Below are 18,651 nucleotides of genomic sequence, written 5' to 3' on the forward strand. Positions count from 1 at the left end.
AGTGTGACTGAAGTTGTGGACAAGTGTCTTTTATACCGATTACGAGTTAAAACGGTAGCCATTAATACAGGTAACGAGTGGAGCCTCGTTAGAAGTTAGACCTCTTTGACGGCCAGAAATCTTGCTTGTTTGTCGGTGACCAAATACTTATTTTCCACTCTAATTTGGAAATAAATTCTTTAAAAATCATACAATGTGAATTTTCTATTTTTTTTTTCAACATTCTGTCTCTTTGGTTGAGCTTTACCCATGTTGACAATTACAGGCCTCTCTAATCTTTTCAAGTAGGAGAACTTGCACAGGTTGACTAAATATTTTTTTGCCCCACTGTATATTCGCCTACTATCAAAATGACTACCATAATTTTCGCACTATAAGGTGCACCTGATTGTAAGTCGCCCAATTTAGTCACCCTCTAAATTTGACACGGAAACGGAATTTGTTAATAGATCATGCGAGCTGGACGATAAGCAGCAGATGTCCTCATTGTATTATGAAATATTTACACCAATAGAAATCAACCAGTAAACTTTTTTTTGACAGTGGCATCATAAGACTGTCATAAGACCAAATGAACCAGCGTGAAGCTTTGAACCAATCGGCTGCATAGCTTCATTGCTTCGAGAAGCTTCAATTTGGCCATCACTGTTCTCTTGGGGGAGACCGTAAACCTCTGCTGCCACCTGCTTTCAACACTGTTGTCGTCCAACATGCCTCCGAGCATGCATTGCAACGCTACAGATGTAAATAACAAATCAAAATTCAGGTTCTATGCTAATTATTTCTTTGGTTAATGTTCTAGTTGTTTCATTAATTGTTACTTATAGAATTTGGTAACACATTTTTTGACAGTGGTGTCATAAGACTGTCATAAGACTATCATAATTATGACATAACACTGCCATGAGCATTAATAAATGCTTATGACAGATGTCATTTTGTGTCACCGGGCAAATTAATTTATCTCACTTTGAATGGATGTAAAACATCCGAGCTGGACATAAATGGAGTTAGTGACATAATTTGCTGGATGACACTTAATGACATCTTTCATAAGCATTCATTAATGTCCATGACTGTGTTATATCATAATTATGACAGTCTTACGGCAGTGTTATGACGCCACTGTCCAAATTAGTTAACCCAAATAAATCAACAAATAACACGCACTGGACTATAAGGCAGGGGTCCCCAACCTATTCCACTAAGGCACACTGTGGGTGCAGGATTTCATTCTTACCAAACAAGATGACAACACTTTTTCCCCAATCTGGTGTTTTACAAGTGCAATCAGTTGATTGCAGTCAGGTGTGGCTTGTTTTAGCAGAAGCCTCATTGGTTCAACTGTCTCTGCTGGATCGGCTGGAACAAAAACCAGGACCCACAGTGTGCCTTGAGGACTGGGTTGAAAACCCCTGCTATAAGGCGTAGGATTCAAAATGAGTGAAAAAAGTAGCGTTTTATAGTCCGAAAATTCCTTTTACTGTGGCTGCCGGGAAGGTTAAAGTCATTACGGTAGAGGCACAAAAAAAAAAAAAAAAACGGTATAATTTACAGTCAGCTGTGGTTACCGGTAGTTTACCGTAAATTTCACAATGTAAATGCACTGGCAGCTTTGGTTGCCAGCAGTTTACCGTACAATTCACAGTGTAAATGTTAAAAATCATTACAGTACTGAAAGGAAAATCTGTAATTTATGGTAAACAAATAAATGATACAGGTTTTTTCCCCATTACCGTAATGACGTTAACCTTGCCGGAAGCCACAGTAGAAGGAATTTTCCCGTAAATTTTAAGGAATTTATTTACATTATCGTATTGTCCGAGTTGTCCTGGGACTGAAAAGTCAGTAGTTCGATTCCCGGCTACGACTGCCCACCGTCAAAGTGCCCTTGAGCAAGGCACTGAACCCTAATTTGCCCCCAATGGGATGGCAGCAGCACCAGTGGTGTGTGAATGTGTACGTATGTAAAGCGCTTTGGGCATAGTTACAATGTAGATAAATAGGCTATATATGTACTGTATTTACATTATCATAAGGATTTTTACATTGTCAAAGTAGTTTTTATGGTGTAGGCTACCAGAGCTGCTGGTATTTTACCGTAAATTATAGACTTTTTATGGGGTGTACAGAGGTATCTTTTAACATTGTCACCGTATATTCAATGGTAAACTACTGGTAACAACAGCTGCCAGTATTTTACGGTAATTTTACAGATTTTCTTTTTTTTACAGTGAATGTCAATTATCTGCTTAATCTGCTTCTTGTGGGAATGCAAATGGTTAGCCAAACTCACCCTCTTTATCTCATCCCCCTTCACAGATCATTTTGAACTCCATGCACAAATACCAGCCTCGCGTTCATATTGTCAAGGCGGACGAGAACAACGGCTTCGGCTCGAAGAATACAGCTTTTTGCACTCATGTCTTTTCTGAAACCGCCTTCATTGCTGTGACCTCTTACCAGAACCATAAGGTCAGTTTCAGTCAAAGTACAAACGCTTATCAAACGAGAGGAAAATATCAAAGAATTATACATGACAGATATGGTCCACTTCACATTCATCATATCAAGGGCGAAGATTTGGTCTTAACATTTGTAAGGACGATATAACAGCATAACCTGCATGTACACTTTTTGCTGGGGAAGGGACATTAATAAGACCAAACACATTGGGTGAACAGGGGATCAGGGCTACATTTCTCACAAATATGAACCCAATTAATTACCGTAATAGGCTAAATGCTGAATAAATCTGTAATGACTTATACTAACTTTCATATGTACAGTATTGGTTCAGGTTGTACACTGTTCGATTCAAACCTTAGTTTTCAAAAAATACTAAAGTAACATTTTGAGAACTTCCAGAATAAACCCTGAACTCCGTAAAACAGTAAATTGCAATATTTGAACATAACTTAAATAATATTAACATACACAATAAATACAAACTTGTTAATAATTTAACTATCCAGAAATGCAAAAAATAAACATTTGCCACTCAACATTGTCTGTCTAAATAAATTAATTCAATCTTACTAAAGAAACTTCTTAGTTAGGGAATGACAAAAATAAATAAAAATTCAGTGGCGCCACCAGGGGGTCGCCAGGGGTGGCCACGGCCACCCCCATAAATATGTTGGCCACCCCACTGGCCACCTCGCTTGTCAGTATATCGTTAGATTGTTGTAGCATCAGTTATGCATAGTATCCCAAATGAATGCATTTATTTTGTTTTGTTAAATGTAGGGCTGCCAAATTTACCGCGTTAACGGGCAGCAATTTTTAAAAATTAATCATACGAAAATATTTATCGCAATTAACGCATTCGCAGTACGACTCATTCACGCATTGCCGCAAACAGCCGTTGTACTTCTATACAGAGATAAGAGGCAGTGTCAAGTGAGTAGATAAAAGCATTCATTGGGGTCGTGCTTTTAATTGGCAAAAGGTTTGTCATCTCTCCCACAGCAACTATAAATATTGTGGGAAGCGACGTGGGGAAGAATGACAGGAGTTGATCTTTTTCTTTACACCCTGTAGTGTACCCAACACAGAGAAGATGTAGCATTTGCAGCCACCATACACAGTCATGGTTGCACCACTTCCCATCATGTAATTGGGCAGAACAGTTAAGTTGCTACAGTATAATTTACTGAAAGCTCAACAAATACACTAGATGGCAATATTTAGTCACAATATACAAACTCACATTTATCCTTTAAGAATTACAAGTCTTCCTATCCGTGGATCCCTTTCACAGAAAGAATGTTAATAATGTTAATGCCATCTTGTGGGTTTATTGTTATAATAAACAAATACAGTACTTACTGTATGTACCGTATGTTGAATGTATATATCCGCCTTGTGTCTTATCTTTCCATTCCAACAATAATTTACAGAAAAATATGGCATATTTTAGAGATGGTTTGAATTGCGATTAATTCATTTTTAAGCTGTGATTATCTCGAAAAATTTTAATCGTTTGACAGCTCTACTTAAATGTACACCTTATGCCTAATATATTCATAACACAATAAAACAGAATTGTTGTGGAACTCAAAATGTTGACTGGACAGTTACGGACTATGCACATTAAATCATTATTAACATCAAATATTACACAATACACCGAAGTATATCAGTAGCCGTGTCCTTTAGTCTTTCTGTCTTTCAGTTTTCCCCTGACCTTTTTACTGCAATAATATAATGAAAACCTGAAATTATGGCTTTAGTTTTGGCCACCTCAAGATTTTAAGTGAAGATTTTAAGTGGGCCCCATTTGGCCACCCCTGTGAAAAATTTCTGGAAGCGCCACTGCCTTCCTTCAGGTAAAACTCTACTGCTTTTATCCACAAGCACAGCCAAACTCAACAAAAAAAAAATGAAAATTAGGGAGAAGGGGGTAAACCTCGGTTCACTACATTTCTCACATTTTAATTAGGGCTGTCAAACGACTGAAATTTTTAATCGAGTCAATTACAGCTTAAAAATTAATTAATCGTAATTAATCGCAATTAATCGCAATTCAAACATCTATAAAATATGCCATATTTTTCTGTGAATTATATATATATTCTGTAAAATAAATTGTTGGAATGGAAAGATAAGACAAGATGGATATATACATTCAACATACGGTACATAAGGACTGTAGTGGGCATTTCACTCTACTGTCATTTAAATCTGTCTATGCTGTCCTCACTCCGAAGCGTCTACTTTTTCCAAAGCTAGACAGCTAGTGAACGACGCCTTAATAATCAGACTTCTTCCTTTTTCATCTGATTTATTGATAAAATGGCCTCAAACCATTGTCCTCTTTAGACCATCGTAAAACTACAAAAAAAAAGTACACAAGCATTGCATTAGCAACAACGTTAGCTTAGCACGCTATACAGGTTAACTAAACATAAACAAAAAGCGTCTCATACAAAAAATAGAACATTTCGCTTACTAACATAATATGTACATTCTTTACAACAACCATACTTACGGACAAATCTTGTCCAAGGATCATATAAGCACAACAGAGACGTCGTGCAGCCATATTGAACTGGCAAGAAAACAATAAACCATGTCGCAAGGCGACCACAAGAGTTCGCTGTTAGACAGCACAAAAACCCTTGCTGTAAAACTTACCAAAAGGCAGAATACTGTCTGAGCAGGACATGTGCGTTAATTGCGTCAAATATTTTAACGTGATTAATTTTAAAAATTAATTACCGTGTTAATTTTGACAGCCCTAATTTTAATTAACGTTAACAGTAGAAAACACATACAGGAGGACACTTCTCTCTAAGCAGCTTCTTACTCAAGTATTGCAGGTTAGCAAATTCACAAAGTTTAATGTTATGCTAACTCTGATGCAGGTTGGACTTTCAGTACTAAAATAAGTGGTGTGTTCCCAACCTCCACCTTTTTACACTACCTTCAGTGGCTGCTGCTGGCTGAAAAAAACTTCTAATATCCTTCCTCTTTGAAGGGGGCGGAGGAGGCGGCATGTTGTTGCTCTGGCTGACATTTTTAAGACTCACGTGACAAATCTCGGAGTGATATTCGATAACAGGCTTAACTTTGAAAAACAAATAAGTTCTGTTGTAAGAGCAAGTTTTTTACAACTCCGTCTCTTGGCAAAAGTGAAGCCTTTTCTTAGTCGCCACGACCTTGAAAAGGCAATTCACGCTTTTATAAGCTCAAGGCTGGACTACTGTAATGCACTTTATGTTGGCCTCCCCAAGTCCTCGATTTCTCGGCTGCAACTTGTTCTAAATGCTGCTGCTCGATTTTTAACAGGTACACCTAGACGTGAGCATATTGTATCTCTGGTTTTCCATGGTCAATCGGTGCCAAATATAAGCTGGGAGAGAGGTTAAAATCTGCTCTTTCGAGTCATGTTGACGGCATCGCTCTATGTCAAATACTTGATTTTTTTACGATGCTTTAAAGACGCCACGTGATTGAACAGGCTAGCGCAGAGGTGGGCAAACCGGTCCTTGAGGGCCGCAGGGGGTCCTGGTCTTAGTTCCAACTGACCCAGCACAGATAGTTTAACCAATGCGGTTTGAGCAGAACTGCGAAGCACCTGACTGCAATCGACTGATTGCACTTGTAAAACAGCAGATTGGTGAAAAGGTGTCCTCTTAATGGGTTCCAACAAAAACCCGCACCCACTGCGGCCCTTTGTGGAATAGTTAGCCCACCCCTGGGCTAGCGTGATCATAGAACGGCAAGCTTGAGTCTGATTAGTAAAATGGAGTCATGTATTGTTCCGATGTCTCATTGGTGAAACTGGTAGAGCTACTGTTGGCATCGCCGGGTGAAAAAAAAAAGTAAAAAGTAAAATCTATTATGTAGAATAAAGAGGAAAAATGTAACGACTAGCCCAAAGTGGCGGAGTATGAGTAGCGTTCTTTTTAATGTACATTTTTCTCAAAATGTTACTCAAGTAAACACATTACATGTACCGGAGTACATGTAATGCGTGACAACCCACCTCTGATCATATCTTAAAAATATAAAATGACCTTAGACACCTTATGTGTGTGCACAACAAATTAGTTCAACACTCAAACAAAGCATTTGTAATTTTAGGTCCACATGAGGACATTTGTTTGCATAATACGCTATCCTTTTGTTCAAACCGTAACCATCATGAGAGGGTTCCTAATCCCTAATTTTACACTTCTTGACCAAATTCAACCTTAAAACAAAAGTTTGGTCCAAAAAGTTCTCTACTCAATGTTTCCAACCCTCCCTGGAGACAAACGCAATTTACACACACATAAGCTAAACTTTTTTTCTATTTGAATGCAGAAAATCCTCTTGCATCATCTTTGTTTGTTTGTAATTACTCTGCTTTAGTAAACGCTTGGGAAAAAATGTGCCTGTGTGCATGTGTGTTACGAATGACCTGTTTCTTTCCCTTGATCTGAGCACACAGATCCCTTGAATCCCCTTGGTGAGTTTCATGTGGTTACCACCAGCAATACGCATTTGACAACAAATTATAGCAGCATTACTAATTTCGAACAATTATTTCATCAAAAAGTGCCCAAAAAATACTTAATTTGCATAATACGTGTAAAGCAAGGCGTTATGTTACAGTACAATTACAATCAGTTTAATTTTAGAAATGTTATAGAAACAGTTATACGGAGCCCCTATAGACCCTACCCACGTGACGTCCCAACTCCTTCCTCCTGACTGGTGCCGCCCAATTGTCCGTCAACACATCATGTTTCCCTGTTACGGCTACGTACATTCCTCCTATTTACGACGTGTTTTTCTGCTCGTTAACATTAATAATCAAAATGGTGAAGGCGTATGTGGCGGTCGGTTGCAATAACAGAGAAGATAGACGGAGAAGACTGAGAGACTTGAAGTTCTACCGGATTCCGAGAGACCCGGAGAGAAGAGAGCGAGATGGCTGCTGCAATTCGACGAGAAAACTGGGCTCCAAACGATCACCACAGATTATGTAGTAGTCATTTTATATCTGGTAAGATGCATTTAATATATATTTAGAGGGTTTTGGGCTGACAACCACAATTAAGATCATTGCTAGGCTAATCGCCGACAACATACACGTATGTATGTATGTAGTGAGAGTGCTATCGCTAAACCATATAAACATTAAAAGCCCTAACTTCATTGACAAACGACATGAAATACATTAGACTTGACAGTGGATGTTAGCAATAACAAAAGATTTTGAATTGAAAATTTAGTAACTCACCTTTCCGAGCACAAGATAGATTCCTGCCGAATTTTCGTGGACGAGGACCTGTTTCACCCAACCAGCAACGAAGTATTTATAAGCCTCCAAGCTCTTAAAGTTTTTCAAACTTTCATGAGAATAGGCTGATTTTGTGTGGACAAGATAGTTGTACAGTTCAGGGTAGCTAGCAGATGTAAGGCAAATACGGCGGAGACAGCGGGTCGAAAAACATCGATTTCGGCATCAAATATGGATCTGGCGAATGGATAAACTGAAGCTTTTCCACATAACGCCTTTTATGCAACGCATCAAGTGAGTTTACGGCATCCGAAAGCACCGGGTCTTCCATGAAATGCATTATAAATTGCTCGATCAATTGAGACCATTGATAATACAGACACAAAATGACGGACAAGTGGGCGGAACCATACAGCGAGCACGTGATTTTGTGACGTCGGTGGGTAGGGTCTATAGGGACATCAACAGAAATGAAATAAATTAAAACCATTTTGTTTACCAGAAACAATCCGAACACTAGGCCTGCAAGCAGGACTGAACGGGCCTTCGCAATCTAGCGCAACTCGGACGTCACGCAACTCGGACAGTGTGCAGGTCAGGGTGGTGGCAGATCCTCCTCTCTAATCATCTTATTAGAACCTAACATGCTCGAAAGTCGCCTCTTTACATTCACACACCTAATAGATAAAAACCCCTATTGGAGAGAGTACTACAAAAAAGGAGCGAATAAAGGGTCGTCACGGCAATAGACAGTGTGGACATGGGCCGTAAAATAAGTATTTCAAAAGGTCTAGAAACTACAATGACCAACCTGAAAAGAACTGGACTATGAATTGGAAAAACGAGTGACTTTCTATTGCCACTAGTTGGCGCTGTAGGTTGATGCAAATGACCCCTACAGGACCCTTCAGAGTATGACTCAACAAGCACGAGATGTTTGGCGCAGATATGTTGTAGAAGTTATGACTGTTCAAAACTTGTGGTGAGACGAAATGGCTTCAGTCATTTTCACTTCTCCTGCTTCAACCAAACCTCAGTATTTTTCATCAGGCACCTGAACACGTCTTATGGTTCCCCTGATATAGGTTTCAAGTGAATATATTTTTTTCCTTGGAGGAGGAGCCTGTTTAGTAAAAAAAGGCATTTCCTGTTCCCACTAGGGGGCGCTAGGCCTAATGGGTAATGTTTCAATGCACTCGTGTTAAGGGTGGGATCCCGCACATACGTACATGCCAGATATGAAAAAGATTGAACGTTGTGTCAATGAGCTATTAGTCTTTTACTGAATTTGTCATTTTGCCCAAAAAATGTCCGACTTTGACACCACGCCCAGGTCAGACCCATGAATGAAAACGCACCATTTTGAAAATTTTAGATCTCCTATGTCTCCTGAATAGTCTCACCAATTTTGAAGATGATCCAACTAACTCCCTCTGTGACAAGGTCTCAAATGTGCACCCTGTTAATTGATAAAAATGTCACATTCGATCCAAATACCTGTTGGGTTTCGAATATGGGTTCAAGAGACTTTTTGGAGCAGTTTTGCACAAGGTATCGACTCGCCAAATTTCATTGCTCTACGTTAAAAAAAAACCTAAAAGGAAATGCCTTTTTGAAAATTTCAAGGGGGCGCCACTGAGCCATTTTGTTACATTTTTTTGTAACGTCGCAAGATTATCGAAATCCACGCAAAGCCGCATGTATGTGCAAAATTTGGTGAGTTTTCGTGCATGTTCAGGCCTCCAAATGTAAACTATACTACAAATGGATAAAAATTTCACATTCGATCCCAAATACCTGATTTTCTGTTGGATTTGGAAAATGAGTGCAAGAGACCTTTTGGAACAGTTTTGTATAACGTATGGACTCCCCAAATTTCATTGCTCTACGTTGAAAAAACCCAATAGGAAAGGCCTGTTTTAAAACTCCTTTCTGTCGCCACTAGTTGGCACTGTAGAGTTGATGCAAATGACCCATACAAGACCCTTCAGGGTATGACTCTCAACAAGCACGGGAAGTTTGGCGCAGATATGTTGTATATGTTATGACTGTTCAAAGTTTTTTTGCGAGACAAATTGTTGACGATCATTTTCACTTTCCTGTTTGGACCCCTCCGCTTCAACGAAACCTCAATATTTTTCATCAGGCACCTGAACACAGGTCTTAAGGCTCCCCTGATGCAGGTTTGAGGTCAACAGATTTTTTTCCCTTGGAGGAGGAACCTGTCTCGTAAAAAAAGGCATTTCCTTTTCTCACTAGGGGGTGCTAGGCCAAATGGGTAATATTTCAATGCATTCCTGTTAATGATGGGATACCGCACATACATGCCAAATATGGAAAAGATTGAACATTGTGTCAAGGAACTATTAGTCATTTACTGAATTTGTCATTTTGCCGAAAAAATGGCCGATTTTGGCACCACACCCAGGTCAGACTCGTGAATGAATTTTAAAAACTTAAGATCTCATTTGTCTCCTGAACAGTCTCACCAATTTTGCGAATTTCGGCGAAAAGGTCTCAAATGTGCACCCTGTAAATCGATAAAAATGTAATATTCGATCCAAAATAACCGATTTCGTGTTGGGTTTGGAATATGGGTGTAAATGCTTTTTTGGAGCGGTTTTGGACAAGGTATAGACTCCCCAAATTTCATCACTCTACGCTGACAGACCCTAATGTTATAGCCCAATTTTAAAATTTCAAGGGAGCGCCACTGAGCCATTTTGTTATTTTTTTGCAACGTTGCAAAATTATCGAAATATACAATTTTCCGCACGTATGTGCAAATTTTGGTGACTTTTCATGCATGTTCAGGCCTCCAAATTGGCTGTTTTCATTTGCCCTGAGGAAGAAAAAAAAAAAATCCTTTGCAAAACAATAGGGCCTTCGCACGCTTAGAGCTCGGGCCCTAATTAGCATTATATAGCATTTAAGTTAGCAGACTTTTGCTATGCAAGTAGCCAATTGTTCTTTTGCAAGATCCACATTTTTTTATTCTTTTTTCAATATCATTTGAGGCTAAGCTCAGGCGCACATCAGACACCAGCAGTTTCGGCGTGCTGAAAACGACATTCTGAAATAAAAAGGCTATATTACACAATGTGTGTTATTTAAAGGGATCCACTGACTTAGACTTGTACGTAGGCTCTAATCAGCCACAATTGTTCAATTTTACTAAAATATGTTATTAGAAACACATATATTATTGCCATTGATTTAAATATTTATAATATTTCGTACATGTTTTGACCTACCGAGGGCGCCATGTTTCATGCGCGCAATGCACGCCGGGGGTGATGACACAGTTGGACTGGACTGGGAGAATAGCTGTGCTAGCAAGGAAGCGAAGCTAGTATGACGACTGGCATGATTTGTCACATTCCGCTGCTGGTCAGATTGTTTCGTTAAGGAGATGTGGGATGAGTTCCCAACGTCGTACCTGCATCCAATTCCAGTTCACCAGCAGTGTCTTTAAACCGATCCTAGGCGGCTTGCCGAAATATTGACTTCTTGACTTCTGCATGTTGAAAATTACAGGCCTCTCTAATATTTTCAAGTGGGAGAACTTGCACAATTAGTGGTTGACTAAATACTTATTTGCCCCACTGGATGTCGACTTAAACAATTAATTGAAGCCAGAAAAGAACCACAGTTATATATTTTGGACATCAACGTTTATTAAACTGGAGAAACTCCATACGGGAATTGAATTTCAGCAATAACAGTTATAGGTCATCCTATGAATAAAACAGTGAAACATGGCCTTTTTTACATTCAGTACGTATGTTACGTTATACGACAGGAAAAAAACGTTTTTTGTTGGTTTTTTTTTTTTGTTTTTTACGGATGTGCCATGCTTTAAAACCTCCTGGATAACTACATCACCAAAACATAAATCGAGCAAATCAGTCCAGCGCAGTGGCTCAGCCCAGGGGATACAATTATTGACTGGGGTAACTACCGTAATTTTCGGACTATAAGCCGCTACTTTTTCCGCTCATTTTGAATCCTGCGGCTTATAGTCCAGTGCGGCTTATTTGTTGATTTATTTGGGTTAATAGGTAACACTTTGACAACGGTGTCATAAGACTGCCATAAAACCGTCATAATTATGACATGATTATGACACTATTATGGCCGTTAATGAATGCTTATGACAGATGTCATTAAGTATCATCTGGCAAATTATGTCACCAACACTCCATATATGTCCAGCTCGGATCTTTTGATTCTATTCAAAAGTGAGATCATTTGCAGGATGACACAAAATGACATCTGTCATGATGTCATTAATGCTCATGGCAGTGTCATTTCATAACTATGATGGTCTTATGACAGTTTTATGGTGCCACTGTCAAATAAAGTTTTACCAAATACCAGAGCTAGCAATTTATGAAACAACTGGAAGAGTAACTGAAGAAATAATTAGCGCAGAACATGGATTTTTGATTATTATTTAATATTTGTAGCACTGCAATGCATGCTAGGAGGCACGTTGGACGACAACAGTGTTGACAGCAGGTGGCAGCAGATGATGACCGTCTCCCCCAAGGGAGCAGTGACGGCCAAATGAGGCTTCATTAAGCAATGAAGCTTTGCAGCCAATTGGTTCAAAGCTTTATGGTGGCTCATTTGGTCTTAGGACAGTCTTATGATGCCGCTGTTAAATAAAGTGTTACCGGTTCATATATTTTGGTTAGGGCTGTCTAACCATTAAAATTTTTAATCGAGTTAATTGCAGCTTAAAAATTAATTAATCGTAATTAATCGCAATTAATTGCAATTCAAACCATCTATGAAATATGTCATATTTTTCTGTAAATTATATATATATTCTGTAAAATAATTTGTTGGAATGGAAAGATAAGACACAAGATGGATATATACATTCAACATACGGTACATAAGGACTGTAGTGGGCATTTCACTCTACTGTCATTTAAATCTGTCTATGCTGTCCTCACTCCGAAGCGTCTACTTTTTCCAAAGCTAGACAGCTAGTGAACGACGCCTTAATAATCAGACTTCTTCCTTTTTCATCTGATTTATTAATAAAATGGCCTCAAACCACTGTCCTCTTTAGACCATAGTGAAACTACAAAAAAAAGTACACAAGCATTGCATTAGCAACAACGTTAGCTTAGCACGCTATACAGGTTCACTAAACATAAACAAAAAGCGTCTCATACAAAAAATAGAACATTTCGCTTACTAACATAATATGTACATTCTTTACAACAACCATACTTACGGACAAATCTTGTCCAAGGATCATATAAGCACAACATTACAACGTAGGCGTCAGCCAGAGACGTCGTGCAGCCATATTGAACTGGCAAGAAAGCAATAAACCATGTCGCAAAGCGACCACAAGAGTTCGCTGTTAGACAGCACAAAAAACCTTGCTGTAAAACTTACCAAAAGGCAGAATACTGTCTGAACGGGACATGTGCGTTAATTGCGTCAAATATTTTAATGTGATTAATTTTAAAAATTAATTACCACGCGTTAACGCGATAATTTTGACAGCCCTAATTTTGGTGTATATATCCCATAATACAGTGAGGTCAGCTGCGGCTTATTGTCCAGTGCGGCTTATCTATGAACAAATGCTGCTTTCGTGTCAAATTTTGTGGGTGGCGGCTTATAGTCAGGTGCGCTTTATAGTCCAGAAATTACGGTACATTGGCACGACACCGGTGGGCGTACCATATTCAATTGATGACGACCTTGGCGAAAAGTATAGCCCCTCAAGAATGATGGGTAGCAAAAAAACGCTCATTTTCAACTGATTATAAATATTCTTGTAAGTTATTTTTTTTTTGCTGACACTGCATCAGGGTCATCAACATGTTGTGCCCCCCTGCCCCAAAAGTCAAACTCCGCCAATAATGTATGAGCTTCATATAAACAAATAGTAATATTTACTTAAAATGGAATCATCTGACTAGGGCTGTCAAAATTATCGCGTTAATGCGCGGTAATTAATTTTTTTAATTAATCACGTTAAAATATTCGAAGCAATTAACGCACATGTCCCGCTCAGACAGTATTCTGCCTTTTGGTAAGTTTTACAGCAAGGCTTTTTGTGCTGTCTAACAGCGAACTCTTGTGGTCGCTTTGCGACATGGTTTATTGTTGTCTTGCCAGTTCACTATGGCTGCACGACGTCTCGGGCTGACGCCTACGTTGTAATGTTGTGCTTATATGATCCTTGGACAAGATTTGTCCGTAAGTATGGTTGTTGTAAATAATGTACATATTATGTTAGTAAGCGCAATGTTCTATTTTTTGTATGAGACGCTTTTTGTTTATGTTTAGTGGACCTGTACAACGTGCTAAGCTAACGTTGTTGCTAATGGAATGCTTGTGTACTTTTTTTTGTAGTTTTACGCCGGTCTAAAGAGGACAGTGGTTTGAGGCCATTTTATTAATAAATCAGATGAAAAAGGTAGAAGTCTGATTATTATGGCGTCGTTCACTAGTTGTCTAGCTTTGGAAAAAGTAGACGCTTCGGAGTGAGGACAGCATAGACAGATTTAAATGACAGTAGAGTGAAATGCCCACTACAGTCCTTCATGTACCGTATGTTGAATGTATATATCCATCTTGTGTCTTATCTTTCCATTCCAACAATTTATTTTACAGAATATATATATAATTTACAGAAAAATATGGCATATTTTATAGATGGTTTGAATTGCGATTAATTGCGATTAATTAATTTTTAAGCTGTAATTAACTTGATTAAAAATTGTAATCGTTTGACAGCCCTAAATCTGACACATTAATCTGTTAACTCGGCGTTAACACTCAAAACAAGATGGAGAAAATTATTTGACTAGATTTAAGAGAAATAATCCGATTAAAACGTGATACATTTGCAGTGTTTTGACCTGTACCACTCGCCTGCGTTCAGACAGTCTTGCAGCCAAACACAGGCTTCCTTCCCTCCATGAGAAAAGTTTGAAGACCTAACATCAAAGCACTAGACCTCTAAAAGCTTTGGCCTGAAAATGCTTAAACCTGGCGACTGTTTGGCTAAACAGTTTATTCAGTGTCAGCTGGCGAGAACACTGTCCTCTCCGTCAGGAACGTTGACGGCGCAGGAATGTTGGCCACGGCGATCTTCGGCAGGGCTGCTTTTAACATCTACGGGGCCCCTGCTAATAATAAACCATTGACTTTCATTCGGCGGAGAGAAGGTTTAAAAGGGCCTTCTTCGTTTGTGTGCATGTAAGGTCCTGTGGAAGTGCTGTGCTTTAATGTCAGCACGAGTCAATAAAAGAGATCCTTTGTTTTGTCCTCAGATTACTCAGTTGAAGATAGAGAACAATCCCTTTGCAAAAGGCTTCAGAGGCAGCGATGACAACGAACTGCACCGCATGGCCAAATTGCAAGGGTGAGTACACACTGTGTGTGCGTGTGCCAAGTTCCAACGCCTGTGTGCATCTGTCAATCAGTCAAAACAAATCAAAATCACAAAATTTAGCGGTGGAGTGAGTTGTCTTTCCTGCTAGAACTTTGCAATGAAGGTAACCTAAGAGGTTCCTCAAGGGCGTAGAATTGGGTCTCAACACTGGTAGGGATGATATAGACCCTACTTACCAACATCACAGATTGACGTGTCGCTGTATCTGGCCGACATTGTTTATCCGTATTCTCAATGGTTTCAATTTGTCGTGCAATTTATAGTGCAATTCATGGAAGCCCCGGTGCTTTCAGACGCTGTAAACTCATTGGATGCGTTGCATAAAAGGCGTTATGTGGAAAAGCTTCAGTCTATCCATTCGCCAGATCCATTTTTGAAATCTATCGATAAATCGATATTTTTCGACCCGCTGTCTTCGCCCTCTCTGCCTGACATCTGCTACCCTGATATCTACAACTATCTTGTCCACACAAAACCAGCCTATTCTCACGAAAGTTCGAAAAACTTTAAGAGCAGCACTCTAAGCAACATTACCCCGTGTGACCCTTTACTTCCAATTTTCTAAAATGGCGACAATCAATTAAAAAAAAAAGTTGACTGCGATGGCAGACGCTTCAAGGATAGGTGGATATTGGACCATTTCTTCATTAAAACACGCAACAACTGTGTCTGCCTCATTTGCAAAGAGACAGTCGCTGTTTTCAAAGAGTTCGATGTGACGCGATATTACCAAACAAGACACGCTGACATGTACGACAACATTACAGGGAAGATGCGCAGCGAGAAAAGAAAGCAACATGAAGCTAGTTTAATTTCACAGCAGCAGTATTTCGCAAGAGCCCGAGTGTCGAAAGAGAACGCCACAAAGACAAGACTGTTGAAATTATGAATTTAAAAAAATAATAAAGCCAATGTGACACACAGAAGGGCTTGCTAAAATTTGTTTAAATATATTGGTCTATGTAAATCAGCCAAGGTTGCCCCTTGCATTTTTACCACACCAATTCTGGGCCCCCCTTGCAAAAGGTTTGGACACACCTGTTTAACTGATGATCCGTAGACGAGGCCAGCTTCTTTCACTTGGTACCAGCTAAATATTATTCAAAATATAATGATGGTGGAGGAAATAAGCATCTTCAATTTGAAACTGTATGTTGTCGGCGATTAGCCTCGCAATGATCTTAATTGTGGTTGTCAGCCCAAAACCCTCTAAATATATAATAAATGCATCTTACTAGATATAAAATGACTACTACATAATCTGTGGTGATCGTTTGGTGCCCAGTTTTCTCGTCGAATTGCAGCAGTCCATCTCGCTCTCCTCTCCGGGTCTCTCAGTATACGGTAGAATTTCAAGTCTCTCCATCTATCTTCTCTGTTCCTGCAACCAACCGCCACACACGCCTTCACCATTATGATTATTAATGTTAACGAGCAGAAAAACATGCCATAATAGGAGGAATTTACGTAGCGGTAATGCGTAAACACGACGAGTTGACGGACAATATGGCGCGGAGGCGTGGTTGTGACGTCATGTGAGTGGGGTCCATACAGTGGGACAAATAAGTATTTAGTCAACCAGTAATTGTGCAAGTTCTCCCACTTGAAAATATTAGAGAGCCCTGTAATTGTCAACATGGGTAAACCTTAACCATGAGAGTCAGAATGTGGGGAAAAAAAAAAAACAGAAAATCACATTGTATGATTTTTAAAGAATTTATTTGCAAATCATGGTGGAAATAAGTATTTGGTCAATACCAAAAGTTCATCTCAATACTTTGTTGTATATCCTTTGTTGGCAATAACTGAGGCCAAACATTTTCTGTAACTCTTCACAAACTTTTCACACACTGTTGCTGGTGTTTTGGCCCATTCCTCTATGCAGATCTCCTCGAGAGCAGTGATGTTTTGGGGCTGTCGTTGGGCAACACGGACTTTCAACTCCCTCCACAGATTTTCTATGGGGTTGAGGTCTGGAGACAGGCTAGGCCACTCCAGGACCTTGAAATGCTACTTACGAAGCCACTGCTTTGTTGCCCTGGCTGTGTGTTTGGGATCATTGTCATGCTGAAAGACCCAGCCACGTCTCATCTTCAATGCCCTTGCTGATGGAAGGAGATTTTCAACCAAAATCTCTCGATACATGGCCCCATTCATTCTTTCCTTTACACAGATCAGTCGTCCTGGTCCCTTTGCAGAAAAACAGCCCAAAAGCATGATATTTCCACCCCCATGCTTCACAGTGGGTATGGTGCAATTCAGTATTCTTTCTCCTCCAAACAGGAGAATCTGTTTCTAGCAAAAAGTTCCATTTTGGTTTCATCTGAGCATAACATTCTCCCAGTCCTCTTTTGGATCATCCAAATGCTCTCTACCGAAACGCAGACGGGCCTGGACGTGTACTTTCTTCAGCAGGGGGACACGTCTGGCGGAGCAGGATTTGAGTCCCTGGCGGCGCATTGCGTTACTGATAGTAGCCTTTGTTACTGTGGTCCCAGCTCTCTGTAGGTCATTCACTAGGTCCCCCCGTGTGGTTCTGGGATTTTTGCTCACCGTTCTTGTTATCATTTTTGATGCCACGGGGTGAGGAGGGAGTTGAAAGTCCGTGTTGCCCAACGACAGCCCCAAAACATCACCGCTCTAGAGAAGATCTGAGGTTTACACATGTTGACAATTACAGGCCTCTTTAATATTTTCAAGTGGGAGAACTTTCCAAATTAGTGGTTGACTAAATACTTATTTGCCCCACTGTACATGCATACATACAATAATAATCGCTCATTATTTTTCGCATAAATTAGCTAACCACAGTCAGGCTTAGTCTATATCCTTGTGAAAAGCAAGCGTGCACTGTATTTGGAGCTACCCGCCTCATCCTGCTTCCTAGTCTTTTATGATGGCATACATATGGCGTGAGTGCGTGTTCGTTGGGTTGAGCCAAGTGGCAAAAATGATGTGAGCTGCTGTCACCTGAAGGTTGTGCTTGACCCTATAGCTGGTCCTTAGAGTAGAACATTAATAACACAACACAACACACGAGAACAGAGCAGTGTTAGACCAATGATAGCGTATTGCTGCCTGTGAATCACACTGTCACTGCACATCAACCACTTTCGTGCTGAGCTGATCTCCACTTTGGCAGCTGAACTCCACTTGTGTCGGGCCGTTCGTAGGATGTTACTGAGCCAATGAGCTAGCCCGTTACTGAAACGAGTAAGGTGGGGGGGGGGGTTCCGATGTGCATTGCGGTACAGCGCTCCTCCCCCCTTCCTTTGTGTTATTGTGCTGCTTTGGTTTGCGGAGAAGGGCCTATATCCGAAGTGACACATAGCTGGATGTTTATTTTTAGAGCGGCAAATTATCTCACAGCAGCCCCGGCTGTGTTTGTGCGTGCATGTGTCTGCTTGTGCGTGTCACAATCTCAGCGCCAGTCAGTGAGATGTGGCCCGCTGTCCCCTACATACCACAGAGTTCACAGAGAGGG

The 18,651-nt window shown here is 40.0% G+C and overlaps 1 protein-coding gene across 2 annotated transcripts in view; it reads left to right on the forward strand.

Moving 5' to 3' along the window:
- LOC130913497 (T-box transcription factor TBX5-like) overlaps window positions 1-18,651 on the forward strand; it is a 50,618-nt gene that overhangs the window by 18,641 nt on the left and 13,326 nt on the right. For both annotated transcript variants that reach the window (XM_057832162.1, XM_057832163.1), the window contains 2 exons: window positions 2,323-2,475; window positions 15,046-15,137. In XM_057832162.1, the coding sequence (XP_057688145.1) occupies window positions 2,323-2,475; window positions 15,046-15,137 (245 nt within the window). The remainder of the gene's footprint in view (window positions 1-2,322; window positions 2,476-15,045; window positions 15,138-18,651) is intronic.

Source organism: Corythoichthys intestinalis, chromosome 3 (assembly GCF_030265065.1).
Source record: "Corythoichthys intestinalis isolate RoL2023-P3 chromosome 3, ASM3026506v1, whole genome shotgun sequence".
NCBI classification, from domain to species: Eukaryota; Metazoa; Chordata; class Actinopteri; order Syngnathiformes; family Syngnathidae; genus Corythoichthys; species Corythoichthys intestinalis.